This window comes from Agelaius tricolor, unplaced genomic scaffold (genome assembly GCF_023055355.1).
Source record: "Agelaius tricolor isolate 1412-34295 unplaced genomic scaffold, bAgeTri1.0.p SCAF_13, whole genome shotgun sequence".
Taxonomy (NCBI): Eukaryota; Metazoa; Chordata; class Aves; order Passeriformes; family Icteridae; genus Agelaius; species Agelaius tricolor.
Window position 1 is genome coordinate 2,427,224 of NW_027269273.1, and position 22,044 is coordinate 2,449,267.

The following is a 22,044-nucleotide window of genomic DNA, read 5'->3' on the forward strand; positions in this document are numbered from 1 at the left end:
TACTAAATATTTAGTGATTCCAAAGAAATCTCTCAAAAATCTATCATCACAGAATGTGGGACAATATTTTGAATCAAAAATGTAAACACACCAAGAACTGAGATCCAAAATACAGTAAGGCTTTCCTCTTCCTCTAATTGTCTGTCTGCTGTCAAATATTCTTCTCCTATCTGTGCCAAGGCCAACCTTTAGGTAGAGCTGGCAGGTTCCCCAGATTTATCAGTATTACATTTCTAACAACACTGAAGCTGCTGTATATGCTTTCTGTCTGCTGTAATAGCTTCAAAGCACTAATTAAATAATGGCAGCAACTATTCTGAATTTCCCAATGAAATCAATATGGATCAAACCATCAAGCTGTACAGAAGGTCAGGCTATGAGCAGCTCTGAAAAGAACTACCATTTCTGTCACTCTTTGTGTGTTATCTTTTGATAACATCTGTCATGTCTTTTTAGCAGTGATACCATGAACTCATAGGGCTGTGATTAACCCTTTCTGTATACTGTCCACTGACTCTGCTGCACCTAATAATTTATGCACTGAAGACCAAAACAGAACTTGTGTTATAATTTAAAGGTATGCTTGCATGTGTTGAAGATTGATAAAACCAGAACCATTTCATCCTTGAACACTCCCCATTCAGTGGTCCTAAATACAGAGAGCCATCTACTCTTGCCTTCAACAGCATTTCATTCTCTATTTCATGATCCTGATCCATGATGAGCAGCCAAGCCTAATACTTAATATCTACCTGAAGAGAGTATTAAGCCAGAGACTCCAAGATCAAGCATTATACTTGACCTTTTAAATTTTGTTCCAATCAATACCTCAAAAATTGATTTTTCTCTTATTCAATATACCTAAATAGTTTCATTGAACTGAAAGATTACATGACCTCCCAACAGGGAAAGGCCACCAGAACCTATTCTCTAGTCTGTGTTATATAAAGGCCCTAATAACAACCAGTGAGTATCTGAGAATACCAAACACATCCACCTCAATTTTTATACAACAATCATACCAGCAGTGGTGTTCAGAGGAAATTACAACCAGAATATTAAACTATCAAATTTTTAGACTTGGTTAAACATATGGCAGCAGAACACAGCTGGATTTGGGCTGCACAGGAGTGCAACATCAGCCACTGCCAGTTCATTGTAGCAAGGATGTGAGAACATTTCCTCAGTCAAATGCATCCAAGGACTCCCATACACCAACTCCCTGGGAAGTGATAACTTCCCCCAGTGCACTTTTAACCTACATTAAGCAAGGTAAGCATGTTGTGCCTATTTGTCCCCATCAGCTAGGAAATGCTTTACTCCTAAGAGGTGGTGAGGTCCAAAGGATAAATCCCAGGTCCCTTCCAGCAGGCAGCTTTCCAGGCACTCTGCCCTCACCTGTGGTGGTGCCCAGGGTCACTGTGTCCCAAGGACAGCACCTGGCACTGATACCCTTGTACCACCTATTGGGCATTTTGGAAGGAGCTTTGAATGAGTTACAGATGGGAGCTCTGAGTTGGTTTTGATGATGTGGTTTATTTTTTTATCTTCTACATAGGTAGGAAGGGCAAGTTCAGCTCACATCTTTACTGAATGGTTCAGAAGGTCACAAGAATCTTACTTACAAGACTTTTAAGGATTTATTGACTAATAAAACACTGCTAACAAGGATATTTATGGTTTTGACCTAATCTTTAAATATTTCATCTTATGGACTCATGCTACAGTGTAAGCTTTCTTAGTTAATCATGTTATGACACATAAACTTACAGTACTGCATTCTAAACTCCTTGTTAACCTAAATACTTTTTTTTTCTGTATCTTAAACTCTAAAACTCTAAACTTTCCTTTACTTAAGGTGTTTCTGCTTTAAACTATAAATCTGCATTCTTGCATCTAGCACCTAAGTTTGGAAGATTTTTCCAAGGTCTCAAATCAAATCCTGTATTTAATTCTAAACTTTAGCTTACAAGCCCAAAGTTCCAGGAGTTCCTTCCATTTCAGATTCCAACATCTCCCCCTTCATTTTGTATTAAGAATACCTTTTGATGGTTTTGTTAATTATTTTTTGTATGAACTGCAGCAGGTAAGGTATCGTTATAAGAATAATTATGATGATAATTAATATATACACATGCTTATCTTTAAAATCTCTTTTTACTACAGTGTGAGGTTTAATTTATTGAGTATATTTTTAACTATGTTTTATTATTAACGTTGATCTTAGTTATACTTTTTTAAATTGTTGTATGTTTTTATTAATAGTTTCTGAATTATTAGATAGGTTTATGTAACACATTTTATTAAAATTTTTACACTTATGTCTATGTATTAGTAAAAGACAATCTATGGTTGTTTTGTTTTGTGGAGTTGTGTTTCATATTTTTGGCACTGGTTAACAAACTAATGTAAGAGAAGTAGTATTGGTTTGTTTATTTAATTAGTACTTTAATTGATTTAATTGTTTTAGGGTTACTGTTGAGATAAGCTGGGGCAAAAATACAGATGTTGAAAATCTTTTTCTAAAAGTTCTAAGGTTTAAAATTATATTTATAGTCTGATTTATATTGCTGGACAAACTTTTTTCCCTGTGTCTATGGTCTTTAATCCTATTTATACTGAGAGTCAGTAAAGTAAGCCTTCTAATGCTACATGGACTAGTTATGGTGTTTGATGGAATGGCTGGTTAAGCTCTATCTCTGTAAATGAAAAACATTTCCTGTGGTAATTGTAAAGGGGTATGATTTGGTGTTGAGAACAGAACTGAGCTGTAATTGTATTAGGAATCTGTATTTTTATACACAGAGTGATAGGGAGCAATATTTGAAGTTTTGGTTTTGTTTTGTTCAAGCCCAAAAACACTGAATTTGATGCAAAAATCTATTTTCACAGAACTAAGGCTTTCTAATTCTTGGGGTTTAAAGGATGCTTCTGGAAGGAATTTGGTGTAAACACTCTGTCTACCAGAGGGATTTATTGGGAAACCAATTGGGAAAGATGTGGAGGAATGGTTTTTGGTATTGGCTAAGTATCTACTGGCAAACTGACTAAACAAGTTGAAAATGGTTTTTCAGGGTTTGAATGAGTTAAGCATACGGTATCTAAGTCTGATGCATTGGGTAAGGTTACTCAGACGTTGGGTTTTGGTTGATTAATGGGTAAAGTTGTATTGCTGAAGACAAACAAAACAAAAAGGCATAAACATGACATCAAATTGAACTCTGTGTTCCCAGTTCTTGTATGTGAAGTAAGAGGTGTTAGTTTTCAGCTGTAGTCTCTGTGCAGTTCATGTTTGTGAGCTTTTCTGCTCTCAGAGCTGTCAATGTGTTTCTGTGTTTGATATGGTTTTACATTCTGTGCTGGAACCCACTTTGGTCCTGAAGAAACATGCTTGATCCTGGATCCTGGCTCTGGTCTAGTAAGTGGGGAGTCCTTCCAGTGAAATATCAGAGATGCTGTGGACATGTAAAACAAAAAGAGAATGAGGAATGGCCTCGAGCCTTTCTGCAGTGTGCCAACAGCCTTTTGTTTGTGTCATTACCTGAAAACAGGGTCTCAGTGTAAGCTGACCAGACAGTATTTTCTGAGATCTGTCCCTTGTCCCAAACCCACTTGTTCTGTACAAACTCTTTGCTTCAATTCAATACCACAACCTTCTCCACAGCTCTCATCCATTCCTGGACGTGTCTATTCCAAAGTTACTACAATTCTAATCCGTGCAAGAATTTTCCTCTTATACTACAAACCCTGTCTGACAGAGCTCCCTCCTAATCTTCTGCCCTAAACTGCCTCAGTTTCTCATTTACAAGAACCAGGCCTTTTTATTAAAGCTGATTATGATTAAGAAAATTTTAACATTTTTTAAAAATCATGACTTCTTGGTGCTAAAGAAATGGATTTCTGTTTTTACTATCAGAGGTCCTGCTTCAGCTTTCTTCCAAAACTACTCTTCTAGATCCAGCAGTCATCTTCTCTTTCCTTTCTCCTATGCTTTTGCCTTTGTACTATCTGGATTGATGTTCCTCTAACCTAATTCCACAATGCCTACAATCCAGAACTCCTTTATGCCAGCCACCCTCCTTTGATCCTTCTCAGTCCAGCTGTTCTTTCCCTGCTCTGTGCCTGTTCTTCACCCCAACAGAGCTAATTAGGGCTCTTAGGGTGAGGTTGTCTGGGTGCAGGCATGGAAAAGGAGCAAAATGAAACAACAGCTTTAAAAAAACTCTACCCAAGACAGAAAAGAAAAAAAAAAAAACAACTGAGGAGAGGAGTATTGCATGGTAGGTGTCCTGAGTATTCATGCAAGCTCAAGAGCAAATAGATTCCTTTACCTGTTGCCTACAAAACAAACAAACAAACAAACAAACAAACAAAAACCCCACAAAACACAACTTTTTTTTGAAACTTACATTTCTTTCAATAAAATAATTGTAGCAAATACAAGTTAGGATTAGCCTGGTAAAAAAAAAAAGTCAATTTTTTCAAGCAGCCCTCAAAATATCAAGCACAGAAAAATAAAAAACCAGAAATTTTAAATGTGCAGTTTAACAAATGTTTGATCTCAATGAATCATCAAGTCAAAGGAGGGAAAAAACCCAACAAAACAAATTTATTGCATGGCAACACTGAAGTGGTGGGAGTTTTATCTGGCACAGAAGAAATAAGGGAAGGAAGGTTAACCATTCAGTGCCTTAAATCAAAGCTGTTAACTTGTTTTTTCCTTAGTTCATTCCAAACATGCTTGTCTGATTATAAACTGTGGGAGATCCCAGATATGAAAGCAGGGGGCTGTTGTAACACAAGGGCAGGACCCAGCACTCGGTCCTGCAGAACCTCACCCTACCAGGCCTGCAGCTCCCTGGATGCTCCTTCCAGCCCTTCTCTAGACAGGTGTCCCACAGCCAAGCCCCAGTCAGCTGCACCTCCCCAGTCAGCCAGAACTGCTGGGAAATGATGGAAAGGGCCTTGGGCAGCGCCCCTGCCGGCTCCCTCAGTACCCCTGGGTGGGTCCCACCTGATGCTTCTGACCCCCATGGACTTGGGTCAGAAGCATCCATTACTGTTTCAGCTATAACTAAATGGGAATGTCAAGGACCTGGATAAAAGGAGTATTGCATTTCCCTTGTAATCTTTTTCCAGAGCAATAACATTTTGCAACAACCTTCCAAATATCAAAACATGTCTCTTGTCTGCTATAGTAAAACTCCTGTATAAAAGATCATGTGGATGTTTAATTACTTCTTTGTGCATTACAAAGTGATTCAACCTGGATTTATATATAGATTAGCAGACATAGCAGGGAGAAAGAAAACACCTCAAATCCCAGAATATCACTGACATGAGGCTGTGAGGAACCTGAAGGCTGGTACCTGACAAGTGGTACTGGGACACGGAGACACACACAGGAACTGCTCACACAGTGGTGCAATGTGGGTGAAAATGCACAACTCAGACTGACCTTTAACTGTGGGACTGAAGGGGCTGACGAAGGTCAAACTGCCCTCCTGGGTTCTCATCTGCGTGGCACAAATGGACCTCGCACACGAGAGGCTTTACTGGTGTGGGGGGACTTTCACAGGTGGGGATAATCTGGCATCTCAGTCTCTTTCCCCATGGAGTACTAGTCCAGAATAACAGGACACAAAAGCTCCCCTTTGGAATGTCACATTAACTACCTGCTGCACTTCCAAGCTAATTGAGATGCAAATTGGAGCCACAATGTTAGAGCCCATCTCCCTAAGCCTACACAAAGACATTCAACAGTGTGAGGGATAGCTACCTACAAGAGAACATCTTTCATGCCAGTATGTTTAGACTAAACAGTTTACAGCCCTTGTGCTACCAGAGCCAAGAACATTTCAGCTGTATGGTGCTTTCATGGCTCCTGACTTCAGCAGGCAGACTGCATTTAACAGAAGAGTCATACTGCTTTTTCATCACATAAAATAATCCCCTTTCATGGGGAAGTAAAGAGAATGAGAAGCCTGATGGATGTCAAAACCTATTCCATTAAATAAAGGTAATGGCAAAACTCAGGAGAGGCAGCAGCACTTTATAGTGAGTTCCCATTTATTCATTTTGTTTCAAAGCCAACAACAACTCCTATAGTCTTAGACTCCAAGAAAAGAGAGTATTTGCATTTCAGATTTTATCAGACTTCTAAAGACACTACCTACAGCACACACAAGCATGTCTAATGCATACTCACAAGCTCTTAGGGAATCATTATGCTCAAATTCAAAATGCATTAATGGAATCAGTATAAAATAAGATAGAATAATCACCCTGAATATCAGCAGTAACCTACCAACCTACCCAAACAGTGACTACATGGAAGATTTACCTCTGACCTCTGTATTAATCATGTGAAGTACAAATTAGAGACAAGCAGAGGCAGCAATTAATTCCATAAGGAACAAAAATCAGTGAAACAGACGCCCAGTAAGTGTTCTATTAAAGCATGAAACTTGGTCAGTATGTTCCTACTAATGTCCTCTGACAGACATATCCGTAGGTGTGGGAGGACACTGCTGCTCTGCCATACACATTCCTATCCAACCCACTGCTATTCCTGTTCATCAGCACTCCTGGAAAGTGGGGAAATAGTGCATCTCTCCTTATAATGATGTGTAAAGCTCTCCACAGTTTTTTTAATTCGTTCGTGTTTGAGAACATGAGACACGCTCTGATGAATTCATAAATGCTTTCCTTTGTGGTTTCTGCCTTTCCTGAATGATAACAATGGAAAGAATGGGAACTGAAACAGAGCAGATTCCTTTGCTGCTGCTGCTGGCTGCTTTTGCATTAAACTGGCAAGTAAAATAAGGCAGCACGAACACACCCGACACTTGGAGCCAGGCTCTGACAAGGCAGCAGCGCGTGGCGCCAAGCAAACAGTGCAGAAAGCAAAAGACAAACAGCAGCAAAACATGGCAGAGGCTGCAAACTTGTAAAGCACTAAAAACATTTACTCTTTTTCAAATACATTTGAGGCACAGTGGGATGTAAGGCATTTCATACATTTTTGCTGCAAGTGGCCTAAAGTAAAATATACCAGGTAAGTGGCAACCTAAGCAAAGAATACAAATGTCCTAGAAAAGCATTTGGAAACAAAACAAAAACATAGTAATAAAGTACTTCCAGTAGCTGAGAAAAAGAACAGCAACAGAAGAAAGGTCACTGGCATACCTATCAAATTAGATGATGAACATTTAAGAGGCTAGTTTTGACATACTTAACAATATCAGCAACTCTCCAGCTCTTGATTTTTGCATGTAAAATATTGTATTAGTTCATTATATGAGCTGAGATTTAAAATTCAAAAAGAGAGAGAAATACACCAATTGAGAATCCTCTCCCATTGTGAAATTCTAAAACTGAATCACACTCACATGATAATTAATTCTGTCAGCAGTTAGGTCATTTGATGGGAAAAAACCCTACAAAGAGTAGGAATTTTCTTGTTCTCAGCATCCCTGATGCAATTTACAACAACCTTTTTTAAGCAGAAGATCCAAGTTTGAAGTTTCTCAGTACTAGAGTAATTCCCACCACATTAGGAATGGGCAATGACAGAAAGAGGCTGCTACACTTCTCACTAATGGTACAAAAACCATCACAAGCAGATCTGGATTTTGTGAATAACCCCAGTAGTAACAGTTATTGGTAACCTTTTCTAAAGCTGGATTTGGGTAAAACTTTGTTTTATCAAAAATAAGAAGTCTGCAGCTCAATTGTTACAGAGGCTGGCACTCACTGTTTTCTTTCATGTTTCTGTGTTTATGAAAGGGTGAAATATTAAATCCTGGCTTTTACATGAACATAAGAATTACTGTCTTCTTTAAAATATTAATCTTTTGATCAGCAAGTATCTGATACAGAATTCCAAATACCATGGTATTTATATAAGGAGCAAATGCACGCAAGGACACTTACAGTTTTCTTTTTGGAAATGCTGTGAGGCAGTGTGTTCTGATACAACTCGAAGACTTTTATCCATTTACAAATATCTCAATTCCAAGCGTATTTCTACTTGACTTTAAATCACACTGAGAAGAACACTGAAATTGCTATGTCAGATAGGAGCACTGGATCTCTTCCAGCTTTCTGTCTCGGAGCAGCAAGTCCTGGGTATTTTAAAGGAAACTGCAAAGATCTCCATAGGTGACAGCTCTTATTCAGTAACGTGCTCATACAGTACCTTGTTTTTTTTTTTCCTAGAACCCATTAGTTACTTCATGGCTTTTACATTGAAACAAGAGACTTTTATGTCTTTTAGCTTTTACTAAATACCCCTGTGAACTCTTTAAGCACTTGAACAGCACCAAGGCACATCACCTTACAAGTCCCTCGAGAACTGTATTGTGGGGTTCAATTATCATAGTATGAACTAAACTCTACAACTGAAATGGGACATACTGGTGATGCAAAGAAAAAAACAAAGGTATATTTGGCTTTCCCTTAAAAGTTCTTCTTTCCTAGTTTTCTTATGTATTTCAAACTAAATAACATTGCAGCACCACTCTATTTAGAGCTGATCTGTATATTAGATTTGTGCACAGTTATTTTAAGATTTGGGTTCTTTTTAGTCCTGCACTGAATAGAATAAAGCACATTCATTTCCTAGAAGTTTACAGACTTACAAAGAAGGAAGGAAACATAGGAAACTGCTTACATAGGAAACTGCTCAACCCAGAGCAGCAGAAATGGCCACAGGAAGCATTTTTGTTGTGTTAATTATATTGGCACGTGTCTATTCCTGCTCTGCATTTCAACCTGGTCAATCTGTCTAAATCACAAATAAATGATGACACAAACTTATGCTGGGAGACCAAAGCAAGCAGCCACTCCATTTCCCTGTGACACGCACAGAAGATCTTCCTGTCACCTATCTGTGACAGAAGAGGTTTCCTGTAAGAGCACATGGATGGATGGAGGTGCCCCTGCTTTCCATCTGCCTGGAGTCAAAGTGGTTTCAAAACCGAGTTCCAGTCCATGTTTGTGAGTGTTTCTTTTTCCTCTCAGTTCCTGTTACCATCCAGGGACACAAAATGAAGCTCAGCTCAGGCTCAGCTCTCCTGTGTCTCCACCACAAGGGCAGGCCACAGTCTGTAGCAGGTTATCAACTGCAGCATTTCTTGCTTTCTAGCCACTACTGTATGCAACTAAGCTGCAAGAGGAAAAGGTGCTTTTAAGCCTCTTACCTCCTTAGGAGATAAAGAATGCTGGGTAGAAGGATTTACAAAACACAAAAATACAACATGCCGATCCTAATATTCTTGCAAGAAGGAGAAGTAAGAGTGAAAACTCCAATTCTTCTTTTCATGTCAGCTTCCTCTCCTCTACCCTTCAGCACTGTGTCCATCAGCAATTAGCAGCTCGCAGATATTTACTGTTTTACACATGTATTGAGTCATTTTGAGTTGGCTTGTCATTTGTTTGCTGTCCTGTCCACAGGCTGAAAGGCACTTAGTTTTAATAAACAGTAGAGTACATTGTCACAGAACCCAAAATAAATATGCAGGAACCCAGAATTATTTTTTTGAATTAATTAATTACATAGAATTCTGTTGCACTTTTTTAAAATCATCCAAACAGGCTGGGGTTTGGTTGTATGGGGTTTTTTTTTATTTTTTTCTGTTATTAATCACATTTAATTTGAGACAATTATCTTGGGTAGACATGAGAAGAGGAGCTTATAGGTCATTTAAATCACATTTTGTTTCTTCAGAGCTCTGTCTGCCAGCCACCCCAATAGGAAAAGACAAAGAAGGATGGCAAATACAGACTGGAACAGTTAAAACATACCTGTATGTATTTTATTTTCTTTTAAATCATGAAGTTCTAGTCCACCATTACTGGCATGAATGAGTGACCCATGCCTAAGCAGCAGCTGATTACAGGCTGGTTAACTAAGACTGTCAGCATAATTAACATTCTGAGCCTTCTCAGGAACACCAGGCTACCAAAGCTGGAATATCTACAAGCTGCCACAGCTTGCTTAATTTAAAAAGACTCAACTGAATTACTAAAAGCTAAAAAATCTGAAACTTTTGATGCAAAAAGAACAAACTTCTTTTTGCAAGAAAATGACAGAAAACAGTATTAGGCTGAAGCCAGGGAAGGAAGTGACTAAGCATGCAACTGCAGCCACTTGGAGTAAATAATTTCTATGCTAGTCACGGTGGGAATGAGCACAATTATATGCTTCTTAACTTTGTTCATGTTTTCCTCTTTCAGTTGCAAATCTGCTCAACTGTCATATTTAGTTTTCTCTTCAAAATGTTACTAATGCTGTCTAATAACACATCACTCTGTCTCAGACTGGAAATCACAGCCTCAGAACACCGCACTGAAGCCCGAACAGGAGTCCTAGCAAAGGAAAGCTGGAATGCTTTTTTCTCTGTGGAGTTTTTCATGCATAAGCAAGTGAAAGGAGAGACTGGAAAATATTTTAGAATATTTCAGCATGTCAAATGAAATCATTCTACTCTGCCCTCCTGCCCCCTGCATGCCTGTTTATGCTGAAGAGCAGTAAGACTAGGAAGTACACCAACAAACATCTTCTACTAATTCAGGTCTGATCCTAAGAAATATTACATATACCTTTTGTTTCAGGAAGCTAAAAATATGTCAGTTGCAGTTTTTATACGGAAAACTAAAGGTAATATTCAGTGAATATTGCAGTCATTTTCAAAACAGTACTCTTACTGTTTTGAAACATTAGAAAGGTTCTGTAAGTGAACAGATATTGGCAAACTTATTAACCACAAATAAAAGATAATTCTGCATTTTAAATAGAAGTCTGTATTTCTGTATTTGACAAGTACACTGTCATCACATGGAATTCTGCTATTTGGGCACTCAAGCTCAAAAAAAGGCATCAAAATAAATGATACCCATAACAATACAAATACAGAAGAACCTGTGCTGGAATTCCAAAAAGGAACAGACAGCTTAACTGATGGCAAGGGTATATGTTTGAATATAACTAGTGTCAGACAAAAAGTCAAGCAAATCATCTATTATGCTGATAAGCTTGTAGAATAATTACATGCTACTATTCCTCTCTCATAAGTGAAGACACTGAGACACCAAATAATTAGAATAAAAGCTCAGATTTGGACAAATTATAATGGTTCCTGATATTATGTGGATGTCATGGGTTTCCTGTAATGGAAGTTCTTGCCAGCTTCTTCTTCAGCAGTCAAGGAGCCACTGCAGCAAACAGAATAATTAATTCTACAGCCTCAGCACATAGTGAGACATGAAGGCAGCTTCATCTGGGGCCCCACAGAGCTAAATGCATGGCAGGGTACACGTCTGAAACTCCTAAGAAATGTGTGAACATGCATCACCTATGTGTGCTCCATGCTGTGCAAATGACAAATACTAATCACAGAGATGTAGGCAAAGGCTAGGAGTGTAAAAGGGGCAGCTACAAGCAAAGGCATGAGGGCAGAGGGAACAGCTGAGGAGGCAAGGCCAGCCCGGAGGGATTTAACTACACATACACATGGAACACTGAAAAGGTCTAAAGTCTGGTGAACATCAAAACTGTGCAAACGGCCACACGGCTGGCACTACCACCAGCTCGTCTTCAGTCAAACGTTACTGTTCCTGTTCTTACCAACACGACAGCACATGCTCCTTTCCCTTGGCCAGAACTGGACACTGTCAGCATTACTGGTTTTCCCTGGGACCAGGCTACAGTCCTGCTTGGATTCAGTTGTGCAATGCCACTACACTGATGTCCCAGCCCTTGAAGACCTTTTGAACAGAACTGTTCTATGAGATGTCCATGTAAATCTGGCTGCCCGGGAAGTTCATTCCCTTTGCCATCCCTCACAGGCCGCCCCTGAGGCACATGCAGAACTGCTCTAGCAAGGTACAAGTCAAATCCCTCAGGAGACTTGCTGCTTTGGGTTTTTCAGTGAATCCCGTCCCATCTGTTACCTGAAAAAATCTGTTACCTCACGCTGTGAAGAGAGGAAGCTGACGCCCGGGGGATGAACAGTCACCAATTGCGATACAAAAGAACTGGCCAGTGGCTCTAGCACTCCACCGAAATCTCCCAGGGAGGGGGAAAGGGGCATTGGGCAATGTCCCCCTCTTAGCTGAGGGGGACACGGCTGCTGCGCGGGGAGCGGAGCACTTCGGTTGGTTCCTGGTGCTGGACTTGTCCTACTGAGGGTGGGTCTCGCTGCTGCTGCGGAGCTCTCCTTGCTGCCCGTCTGACTGGGGCTTCTCGGCACCCGCCAGCGCCAGGAGACCCTCACCATCTCCGCGGGTGTTCAGGGGAAAACAGGCCCCCAGCTCCTCCCTGTCTCCGGAGAGAGCAGCTCCCAGGTGCTGACCGGAACCCCGGCGCTACCATCGCCAGGATACTCACAGCGCACACATGAGCGCCTGGGAAAAGCGAAGCCCGTGCCAGCTCCCTCTCCCCGGGGCCGCCGTCCGCCCGGAGACTTGGGGCTCGAGGGGCCGCCCCCGAAGCCATGAGGGCGGCACCGCCGAGGCCATGAGGGGCAGCCCCCGAGGCCATGAGGACGGCACCGCGAGGGGCAGCCCCCGAAGCCATGAGGGCGGCACCGCTGAGGCCATGAGGGGCAGCCCCCGAGGCCATGAGGCGCCGCTCCCTCACACGGCGCCAACAGCGCCCCCTGCCGGCCGGGCCAAAGCCGAAAGTGCTCAGCGGGTGGGCAAAGGCTGTTACCTGGTTTCTTTGGGGTTGTTTTTTTATAGTTTTTATTGTTGCTATTGTTCTGTCTTGTTACATACACACACACACACACACACACACACACACACACACACACACACACACACACACACACACATATATATATATATATATATATATATATATATTCTAGTAAGGAACTGTTATTCCGTTTTCCCATACTTTTGCCTGGAAGCACCATAATTTTCAAAGGGAGGGGTCATCTTTCCATTCGAGGAAGGTTTCCACCTTCCTTGACAGATATTTGTCTTTTAAACGAAGACAGACAAATCGTTCTTCCCAGACAAACACATTTCATGGTGATAGCTCAGGATCTCCCAGTACCAGGCCACCCAAACCCCGGCAGTGCTGGCTGGACAGTCAGACAGTAGGCGTTCTTCCAGCAATCGCATCCCAGCCCATGGAAGAGTGGGAAGCATTCACAACAAGCCTGGGTTTATTCTAACCTGATCTCTCTGGCACCTTCACACAGACTGCAGGCACAATCACAAGCAGAGGCCACCAACATGGCCTTGCATATCACCCCTACACATCTCCAGGGCACTTATGGTGGGGATCATTCATGCTCTGCAGGTTGAAGCACTATGTGGAAGATGTAATTAATCTTTACTTCCATGATCATTCATCCTCCAGCACCTTCTGCTGCTTCTATTCATACTAACTTTTCAGGAAGATGCTGGAGGATAAGCCTGAACGGAACAACACTAAATCCACTGAAACAGAAGTGGTCATATGAATTGCAGAGAGTAAGTAAAACGATAGCTTTGCATCTCATGTACTGTCTCTGGAGGATGAGACTGAAACGCAGTCTGCTTGCCCTTGACAGGAAAATTTATCCACAAACACCAGAGGTTTATGTCCAAAAAAGAGACAGAGGAGTCCTGTAATTTTATTCAAATACAGGGAGAGGCCATGGGGCATTTCCCCTGGTGTCTCTCAAAATTTTGGAGGACGCAGCCTCCTTTCTATCCTCATTTCCTGGCCACATGTCTGTCTCTCTTCCCCATTGCCTGAGGTACTTCAGAGGTACAGACTTCCCAAAATGTCTCATACCTGAGACCCCCTTCTAATGTATAACCCTCCCCCCCTTTTGTTTTCTTTGTGTCAATCCGTGGAATTCCTATGGAATTTATGGTTCTTCCCATTGTTTCTTTTATCTCTCACTGCTAGTTTTACCTACCAGCAGGCTCACAGTTTGTAAAGACAAATCCCTCATTCCTTTCACCCTCAAAACAGCTTCAAAATCACAGGACAAAAAGCCAGCCTGGGCACAGTTATGTGTCCAGTGCCTCATTAAGGCTAAAGCACTTTTGACTGGTCACAAAACATCCAGGCTGTGGATGCTGTGAACAAAGGTTTGTGTGCAGCCTTCCCTCCCCCAGGGCAGCCAGAGGCTGTGACCTGTCCACAATGGTAAGGCTTAAGCACAAGTGCCCATCTGGAAAAGCTTCCTTCTCCAACAGTGTGTAAGTGTGCATGAGGGAAGCAATAGCCCGCGTGGCCCTGTGCCAAGGCCCTGAGGGACCCGCTGGGCACACACACTGACAGATGTGTCCCTGGTGTCCTCTGCAAGCCGTCCCACATTACAGGGCACACTGCCTCCCAGAGCACGGCTCCTACACTCCTCAGCTTCCTGGTGAGTGTAACAGGGGATCCCTTCACCCTCACAGAGGTGGGGGAGACCTTGCAAAATAATACATCCTAGCAGAAGGGCAAGAGAGTATTTCCATTTACCCTCACCTACCATTGACCACCACGCTCCTTTAGGGCAGTGTAGTTCAACTCCTGGGATAAGATCCTCTCTAGTCTCAATCCTCTTTCCCTATTTCTTCAGAAAATGTTCTGTTGCCTCGACTTCCCTTGCCTGCTTCTTCCTTGAACCTGGCTTTCTCACACTTCCCTCTCCCTCTGTCTGCCTTCAGCCAGCGCTGCATCCTGAGTTTCCCTGTGCCCTCCCACGCTCTGATATTTACCCTGGGAGTTGCACGCCCCCAGCTCTAATCTGATCCTCATGGAACAGCAGGTTCATTTAATCACTGGCTCAAAAATTGCAGACACATTTTATTAGACTTATCTCTCCTAACGATACAGTGATAGCACACCACAGTACCATTGAGAGCAAGCTACAACTGCTAACCCAGCTGACTCCTGGCTCCTTTATAGGGGAATAAAGCCAAGGGAAGGACACATGTTGTCACTTCATAAACCCAAACAGAACACAGCGCGGCACTTGCTAACTACAGCTCCCCAAAGGGATGTGTGATTCACACATAAAGGCACTCCCAGACCCGAGAGCTCTGTCTGTGAGCAGAAAAAAGCTGTATTCTGTTCTAGTCTGAATTCCAAAGTTTGTGCACTATGAACATAATGCCCTGTGTCTAGAAAAGCTAAGACTGAGTTCCTGAATGTACTTCTCATGGGAGTAACAGAAACTTTTTAATTTTTTTTCTTTTTTCTTCTCTGTAACATCATCATTAAATGGGTTTTAAAGAGTAAGCACAGAATATCCTGAGGAAGGCTAAGGTGAACCATGTGACAGAACAGAGGAAGGCTTTTGATTGATTTGCATGGAATCCTACTAGCACCTGGTTTCTTACACTCTGGGAAGTTTACATCACTTCCCTGCCCCCTGACTCCCGTTCTACTGATGCCTGATAATTGTCACCCTCCCTTTTTGAAATGTACTTAGCGAACAGATGTACCTGGCTATTACAGGTGCCTTCTCATAACCCTAAAAAATGCACAATTTGCTGATTCCCCTTTTCTCTGTGCAAAGTTTCAATTCCAAACCAGCTCTGTAGATGAACAGGCTTTCACAGGGAATGCCACTTTTTCTTTCACAACTTACAATTTTGGCTGCAGCTCATACTAAGCTTTCCATAGGGAAGTTTCATTAGGTACAGAGAACTCAGCCAGAATGAATGGAAAAAGAAAACACACTATAATTTAACCACGTAAGAAAACCCAAAACCAAACATGAAATTAAACTGAAGCAAATTAGTGCAAAATCAGATAGCAGTGAAATAAATCTAGAACAATACACAGATAAAAAAACCTACTGAAAGTTTAACACCAAGAGCGATGACTACCTTAGCATAGTTCATAATTTCCAAATAACTGTGAACTTCTCTGTTATGTAGACAAAGAAAACTATGTGTTCATCACAGGCTCTGTCCAACACATCTCTTGTCATCTGAATGGATGTTAAGACTTATCCAGTAGAACATTTGCCACTGTATTTCCTGATCTATGCCATTTTCCCCTCAGAAAAAGCCCAGGAAAAAATTAAGAGTGGTCATGGAGTCATAAAACTCAAAACTTAGAAGCATCTCATCTCATCTGTGGTGTCTCAGTTTATGTTTAGGGCTGAAACCCCAAAACACAGACTTGAGCTTTGTGTTCAAGACTACACAAATAAATATAGTATTTTTCTTAAGAGGTTTTTCTTTGTAGAATAGGCTAAAATACTTTTCTCTCAGGCAGATGGAATAACGTTGTTGCTGAGCACTAAAGTTCAGTCAGCACGAAGCCCCTGGGACCTCGGTCACTTGCACCTTCTGGCTCCTGCCCCTGCCTGGGAACTGCTGCTCCAGGACTGGACAGGAGGCAGGGCTGCCTGGCAGTGATACAGAGGGGAACCTACAGCAACTGTCCTGCAGAATGGATGCACAGGAACTGACACAGAGCACAAGCTAAAACCACACCAGGCAGCAGCAGACTCCTGGGTTTGGGCACTCAGGAGTTACAGGATTAGTTCTAATGGAAGCTCTCCACAGCTCACCCATAAGAGAATGCAACCACTTGGGCCTCGAGGTCTCATTGCCCAGTTCCATGAGTTGAATGGTTACCCCATGGGGGTGCACTGATAGACAAGGTGTAGCTGATACAAGGCAAAAGTATCTTCTGATGTAAAACACAGCTTTTAATTTAATTCTTTATTTGTCATAGTTTATATGGGCAGATTGGCCTAAAATTTTATAAGAAATGTTTCATACTGGGATTTGTTTCATACTGGGAGCTTTATTTCCACAACTGGAGAAGAACTTATTCTGCTGTATAAAGACACAGAAATGTAATCTTAAAAAACTCTGGCACTTTTCCTGCTTGTGTAATTCAAAAAGGATCTCAGTAAAGAAAATTCAATTTGGCAATCCATTAACATAGATTTGATGCTCTCTCTGTTCATATCTTGATGTCTCACCCCTTTCAGAAAAATGAAAATAACTCTTGGTAAAGAGTGGCTGTTCCCTATTATTAGTCCACTATATTGGCAATTATTAAAACCCTAGGAAAGCTGCTGAAGCTCTGCTGACTCATGGTGGCCAAGAACTTATTTGTTAACTCCATAACCAAGGTGGAGGAGGGAGAAAAAGAAAAAAAAAAAAAAAGCCAGAGAACAGGCAAAGTTTGGGAAGAAGGCTGTGTGCCAGCCATACACTAAGTTTCATCAATTCTTCAGGAGAAAGGATGTGGATGTTATTGGAAATTTAACATGCTGTGTTTGAACCAGGTGAAGAGACAAACCTAATTTCAGCCCATTTAAGTTTAGGAACCTAAAAGAGTCATTTCAATAAAGAGTTTACCTCTCACAGACATCTACTGTCAACGGAGGAAGAGCAGCAGTTCCAAAAGACAAATTGACTTACCAAAGGTCTGAGCTGTCTTCTTCCTGCTCCATCAAGAACAGAGACACCCCAAGGCAGTGATGGAAAGCCTATACCAGGACACCAGGCTGGCACGTGACACCGCTGTCACCAGAAGAGCTCAGTCCCCACTGCACTCTGCAGTTTGTCACTGCTCCTTGACCCTACAGAGCAGACTGCAGAGCCCCAAACAAGCTGCAGCAGAGCATGGGAGATGGTGAGCTGACAGGGATTAATGGAGCAATTAACCCTTTCCCTCTCCACCAATCTGCCCCAAAGAGAAGAACTCTCACAGAACGTGCCGTGACACAGGAATATATTTCTGACATGAAAGATGTTAGTAGGTGTTAGCCAGGAAGGACTGCACTCCTCAATTGGGAGCTCTGGTTTGGTTCATTAATACTTGTGGGATTACTGTAAACCTGAGGTCATTCACAGCCTAAATACTAGCAAAGGTGGCATTTTAATGCCTGGAAAATTTTAGATTTTTCAGTTATTCTATTCTCATAGCAGTGAATAATGAGGGAAAAGCCAGAGCACATTATTCCAAGGCTACAGTTTCTCCCCCAGAAAGGCAAAGTGGTTCTCAGCACTGTCTGGCTGCATTTGAAGACTGCACTCTGCACTCCTCTTCTAAGGAGCAGCACAATTCTTCCCAGCCCCCTGCCCATTCTTGCACGAAAAAGAGCCAGGATTTTCCACTTGCCCGCCATCATCTGTGATCACATATTTCGCAGTGAAGGAAGGCTGCCAGCATGGTGGATTTGCTGTAACACCATCTTACCCTTGCTCTGCCCAGATGAGAGCATGTGTTCTTTCCCCACGGCACGCAGGGAAGAAGGGAAAACTCAGGAAAGACAAGGTGGCTCTCTTGGTGGTATTTGATGACTGTAGAGCATCACACATATAAAAAGCTCAGCATTACTGTACCTTCACATAAAACCCTGTCCCTGTCCTGAACAACAGTAAAAACAATTCACCTCATTAAGGTACTACACCAAGCTGCGTAGTCACTGTGCTGTAAAGGCTCTGGAAGCCTGTGGTTGAAGTGTTAGTGTTGTGGAACAAAGTGACAGCAAGTTGGGAAATAAATGAGCACAGTACTCTCTTCTAACCTCCTGGCACTGAGCCTTTTAACAGAGAAGAAAAAAGCAAAAATGGAAAATGTCAACCCCAAAAACATTTTTCACATTGTAAAAAATAGAGTCCACTCTAAAGCACTTGATAAGAGACACACTGAGGGGTCTGATACTTCACTGAAAAATAGTGAGTGGAACAAAAAGGTTATGTGAACACATCTAATGTAATAAAAAAAAAATCTTTCCAACCAAAAATTTGTATCTATGTCCTACAAACGTCACGTCAGCCCTTAAGACGAAAGTCTCAGCAGCTGCCGCTGAGCTCTAAAGCTCAGGGATGCAGGGCAGCACTCAGGAGCACGCAGAGAGGGTCGGGGCAGCCCGGCACCCCGGGCAGCGCACACGGAGCCGTGCACACCGCGCAGCGAGCAGCGCCCGCTCTCCCGGGAGAGCTCGCTCATTTGCAAGGGAAGGCAGGCACTGCACATGCCCGCGGTGCCGCTGCCGCTGGGGGCAGCTTTACATAAGGCTGCGCCCGGCGCCAGCCCGCACAGTCGGCCGGAGCTCTCGGCATGCGAGCGCGGCAGCGGCGGAGCCGCGTCCCGGGCCGGGCTCCCCGCAGCTGGCGCGCCCGGCCGGCAGCGAGCCGCGGGCCCGGGGCACGGGGGCGGCAGCGCCCGGAGCGCAGCGCCGCGGGCTGCGCCCACCGACGGCCGCTCCTATGAAGCAACGCTTTAAAAGCCAGGTTCCTAACTAGAAAGATGCAAAACCGTAATATCCGTGAAGATCCTATTACCTAGGAAGAATTTGACGTTTTGCTGCGAATGCTGTGTTGGGATTGATTTATTCTTGGAGTGCTCTGCACGGCTGGCAAAGAATAATGTTCCAAAATCGGTCCATCTCCCAAGGGGTCCAATTTTTCTTCCTGGGTGTCAGCGAGCCCTGACTCACTACAGTGCAGCTGACAGGGGCTGCCATGCTTGTGGCACACTAAGCAAAAAACAAAAGACCTAAGGACGACCTTTGAACAACACAAAGGATGGGTATGTTTTTCATGTTACCTTTTTAATTTATAGTTCATAGTTATTGCATAGCCTGTGCTTTAATTACTCCATAAACTTACCTTGATGTGATTTGTTATTATACTTAAATAGCTTAGGGATTACACCTTTTACCCAACTATTTGTCAGTAGTTATATTGAGGTATTCTTAAACAAAACAAACAAACAAAAAAAAAAAGCTGAGTTTAAAAAAAAAACCCAATGTGAAAAGTAGTCGAGTCAAGCTAGGGCTTTGTAAATGATTGCTGAAGTAAAAGATATTAGCATGATTGAAAAAAATGACTGATGTGTGGGGGGATAACTTTTCTAAGTTGTTTTTATTTCCAGGTTTCAATGTAATTAGGCTACTGAGCGGATCAGCTGTAGCTCTGGTAATAGCCCCTACTGTATTACTGACAATGCTTTCTTCTGCTGAACGAGGATGCCCTAAGGGCTGTAGGTGTGAAGGCAAAATGGTATATTGTGAATCTCAGAAATTGCAGGAGATTCCCTCAAGTATATCTGCTGGTTGTTTAGGTTTGTCCCTCCGATATAACAGCCTCCAAAAACTAAAATACAATCAATTTAAAGGTCTTAATCAACTCACCTGGCTCTATTTAGACCATAACCACATCAGCAATATTGACGAAAATGCTTTCAGTGGAATACGCAGACTAAAAGAGTTGATCTTGAGTTCCAACAGAATCTCCTATTTTCTTAATAATACCTTCAGACCTGTGACAAATCTCCGGAATTTGGATCTATCATACAATCAGCTGCAGTCTCTGGGATCTGAACAGTTCAGGGGCTTAAGGAAGCTGCTGAGTTTACATTTGCGCTCCAATTCCCTAAGAACCATCCCTGTTCGAATATTTCAAGATTGCAGGAACCTTGAACTGTTGGACCTGGGTTATAATCGCATCCGGAGTTTAGCAAGGAATGTCTTTGCAGGTATGATCAGACTGAAAGAGCTTCATCTGGAGCACAATCAATTTTCTAAGCTCAACCTGGCACTTTTTCCAAGGCTAGTCAGCCTTCAAAACCTTTATTTACAGTGGAATAAAATCAGTGTGATAGGACAAACTATGTCTTGGACCTGGAGCTCATTACAAAGACTTGATTTATCTGGCAATGAAATAGAAGCTTTCAGTGGACCTAGTGTTTTTCAGTGTGTGCCCAATTTACAGCGCCTCAACCTGGATTCAAACAAGCTCACATTTATTGGTCAAGAAATTTTGGATTCTTGGATATCTCTCAATGACATCAGCCTTGCCGGGAATATATGGGAATGCAGCAGAAACATTTGTTCTCTGGTAAACTGGCTTAAAAGTTTTAAAGGGCTGAGGGAAAATACAATTATTTGTGCCAGCCCCAAAGAGCTGCAAGGGGTGAATGTTATTGATGCAGTGAAAAACTACAGCATCTGTGGCAAGAGTACCACGGAAAGGTTCGAACTAGCACGAGCTCTCCCAAAGCCAACATTTAAACCAAAACTCACCAGGCCTAAACACGACAGCAAGCCCCCTGTGCCCCCAACTATGGGAGCCACCGAAGCCAGCTCTGAGCCCGAGCACGACACAGAGCACATCTCCTTCCACAAAATCATAGCAGGCAGCGTGGCTCTCTTCCTGTCGGTGCTGGTGATCCTGCTGGTGATCTATGTGTCATGGAAGCGCTACCCTGCCAGCATGAAGCAGCTGCAGCAGCGCTCTCTCATGCGAAGGCACAGGAAAAAGAAAAGACAGTCACTGAAGCAAATGACTCCAAGCACACAGGAATTTTATGTAGATTACAAACCCACCAACACTGAGACCAGTGAGATGCTGCTGAATGGAACGGGACCCTGCACGTATAACAAATCAGGCTCCAGGGAATGCGAGGTATGAACCATTGTGATAAAAGAGCTTTTAAAAGCTGGGAAATAGTGGTGCTTTATTGAACTCTAGGGACTATAAAGGGAACGTTTTTCTCACTTTTCTGGCACAGCTCTTCCATGTCCCTTTTTTGTACATTCATAATACGGGTCATTTTACTCTCATACATAATCAACTCATTGAAATTTAAATACCGCAATCAATGTGAAGCCTGAGCTCTGGTTTAATACAATACCTATTGTACAAACCCTCTACTGATCTCATTAAAGTCTCTCTTGTTTTTAAATAGAAAACTTCTTTCATAAGTAATCCACTGCACCTGCACCAACTGTGCCTCTGTTTAGGGAGAAAAATGACAACAATGAAAAAAAAAAATCAAACTCAGGGTATCCCCCTCTGCCTCCCCAAACCCAGTCCTTGCTCTAAAACTCACTTTTTGAGCCCAGAACGAAGTAAAGATCCAGGTACTGTAGTATCATATGAATTCTGAGTTGTCTGAGGATAGAGATGGTGCAGGAACAGCTCTGAAAAAATGCCTGATTGCTGCTCAACACAAGAGAGACTAAAAAGCACCCTTTAAGTATCACACCAGAGGCAAAGCATAGGGAAACCTAGGCTTAGTAAAAAATTAAAAATAAAAAGGTACAGTGGTATTTACTGTACTGC

General features: G+C 42.3%; 2 protein-coding genes across 10 annotated transcripts in view; one reads left to right on the forward strand and one right to left on the reverse strand.

The window, feature by feature from the left end:
- Window positions 1–22,044, reverse strand: part of CTNNA3 (catenin alpha 3) — a 435,224-nt gene that overhangs the window by 223,698 nt on the left and 189,482 nt on the right. The window contains exon 1 of one of the 5 annotated variants that reach the window (XM_071438371.1): window positions 21,812–21,924. The exons of the other annotated variants lie outside the window; for them this stretch is intronic. The gene's annotated coding sequence lies outside the window, so the exon portion shown is untranslated. Of the gene's footprint in view, window positions 1–21,811; window positions 21,925–22,044 lie in introns of those variants that run through there. 5 annotated transcript variants of the gene reach the window in all.
- Window positions 18,967–22,044, forward strand: part of LRRTM3 (leucine rich repeat transmembrane neuronal 3) — an 83,803-nt gene continuing 80,725 nt past the window's right edge. For 3 of the 5 annotated variants that reach the window (XM_071438372.1, XM_071438373.1, XM_071438374.1), the window contains exon 1: window positions 19,532–21,384. In XM_071438372.1, coding sequence (XP_071294473.1) covers window positions 19,804–21,384 — 1,581 coding nt within the window. In that variant the 5' untranslated portion in view covers window positions 19,532–19,803. Of the gene's footprint in view, window positions 19,508–19,531; window positions 21,385–22,044 lie in introns of those variants that run through there. The other 2 variants (XM_071438376.1, XM_071438375.1) reach the window with 2 other exon arrangements.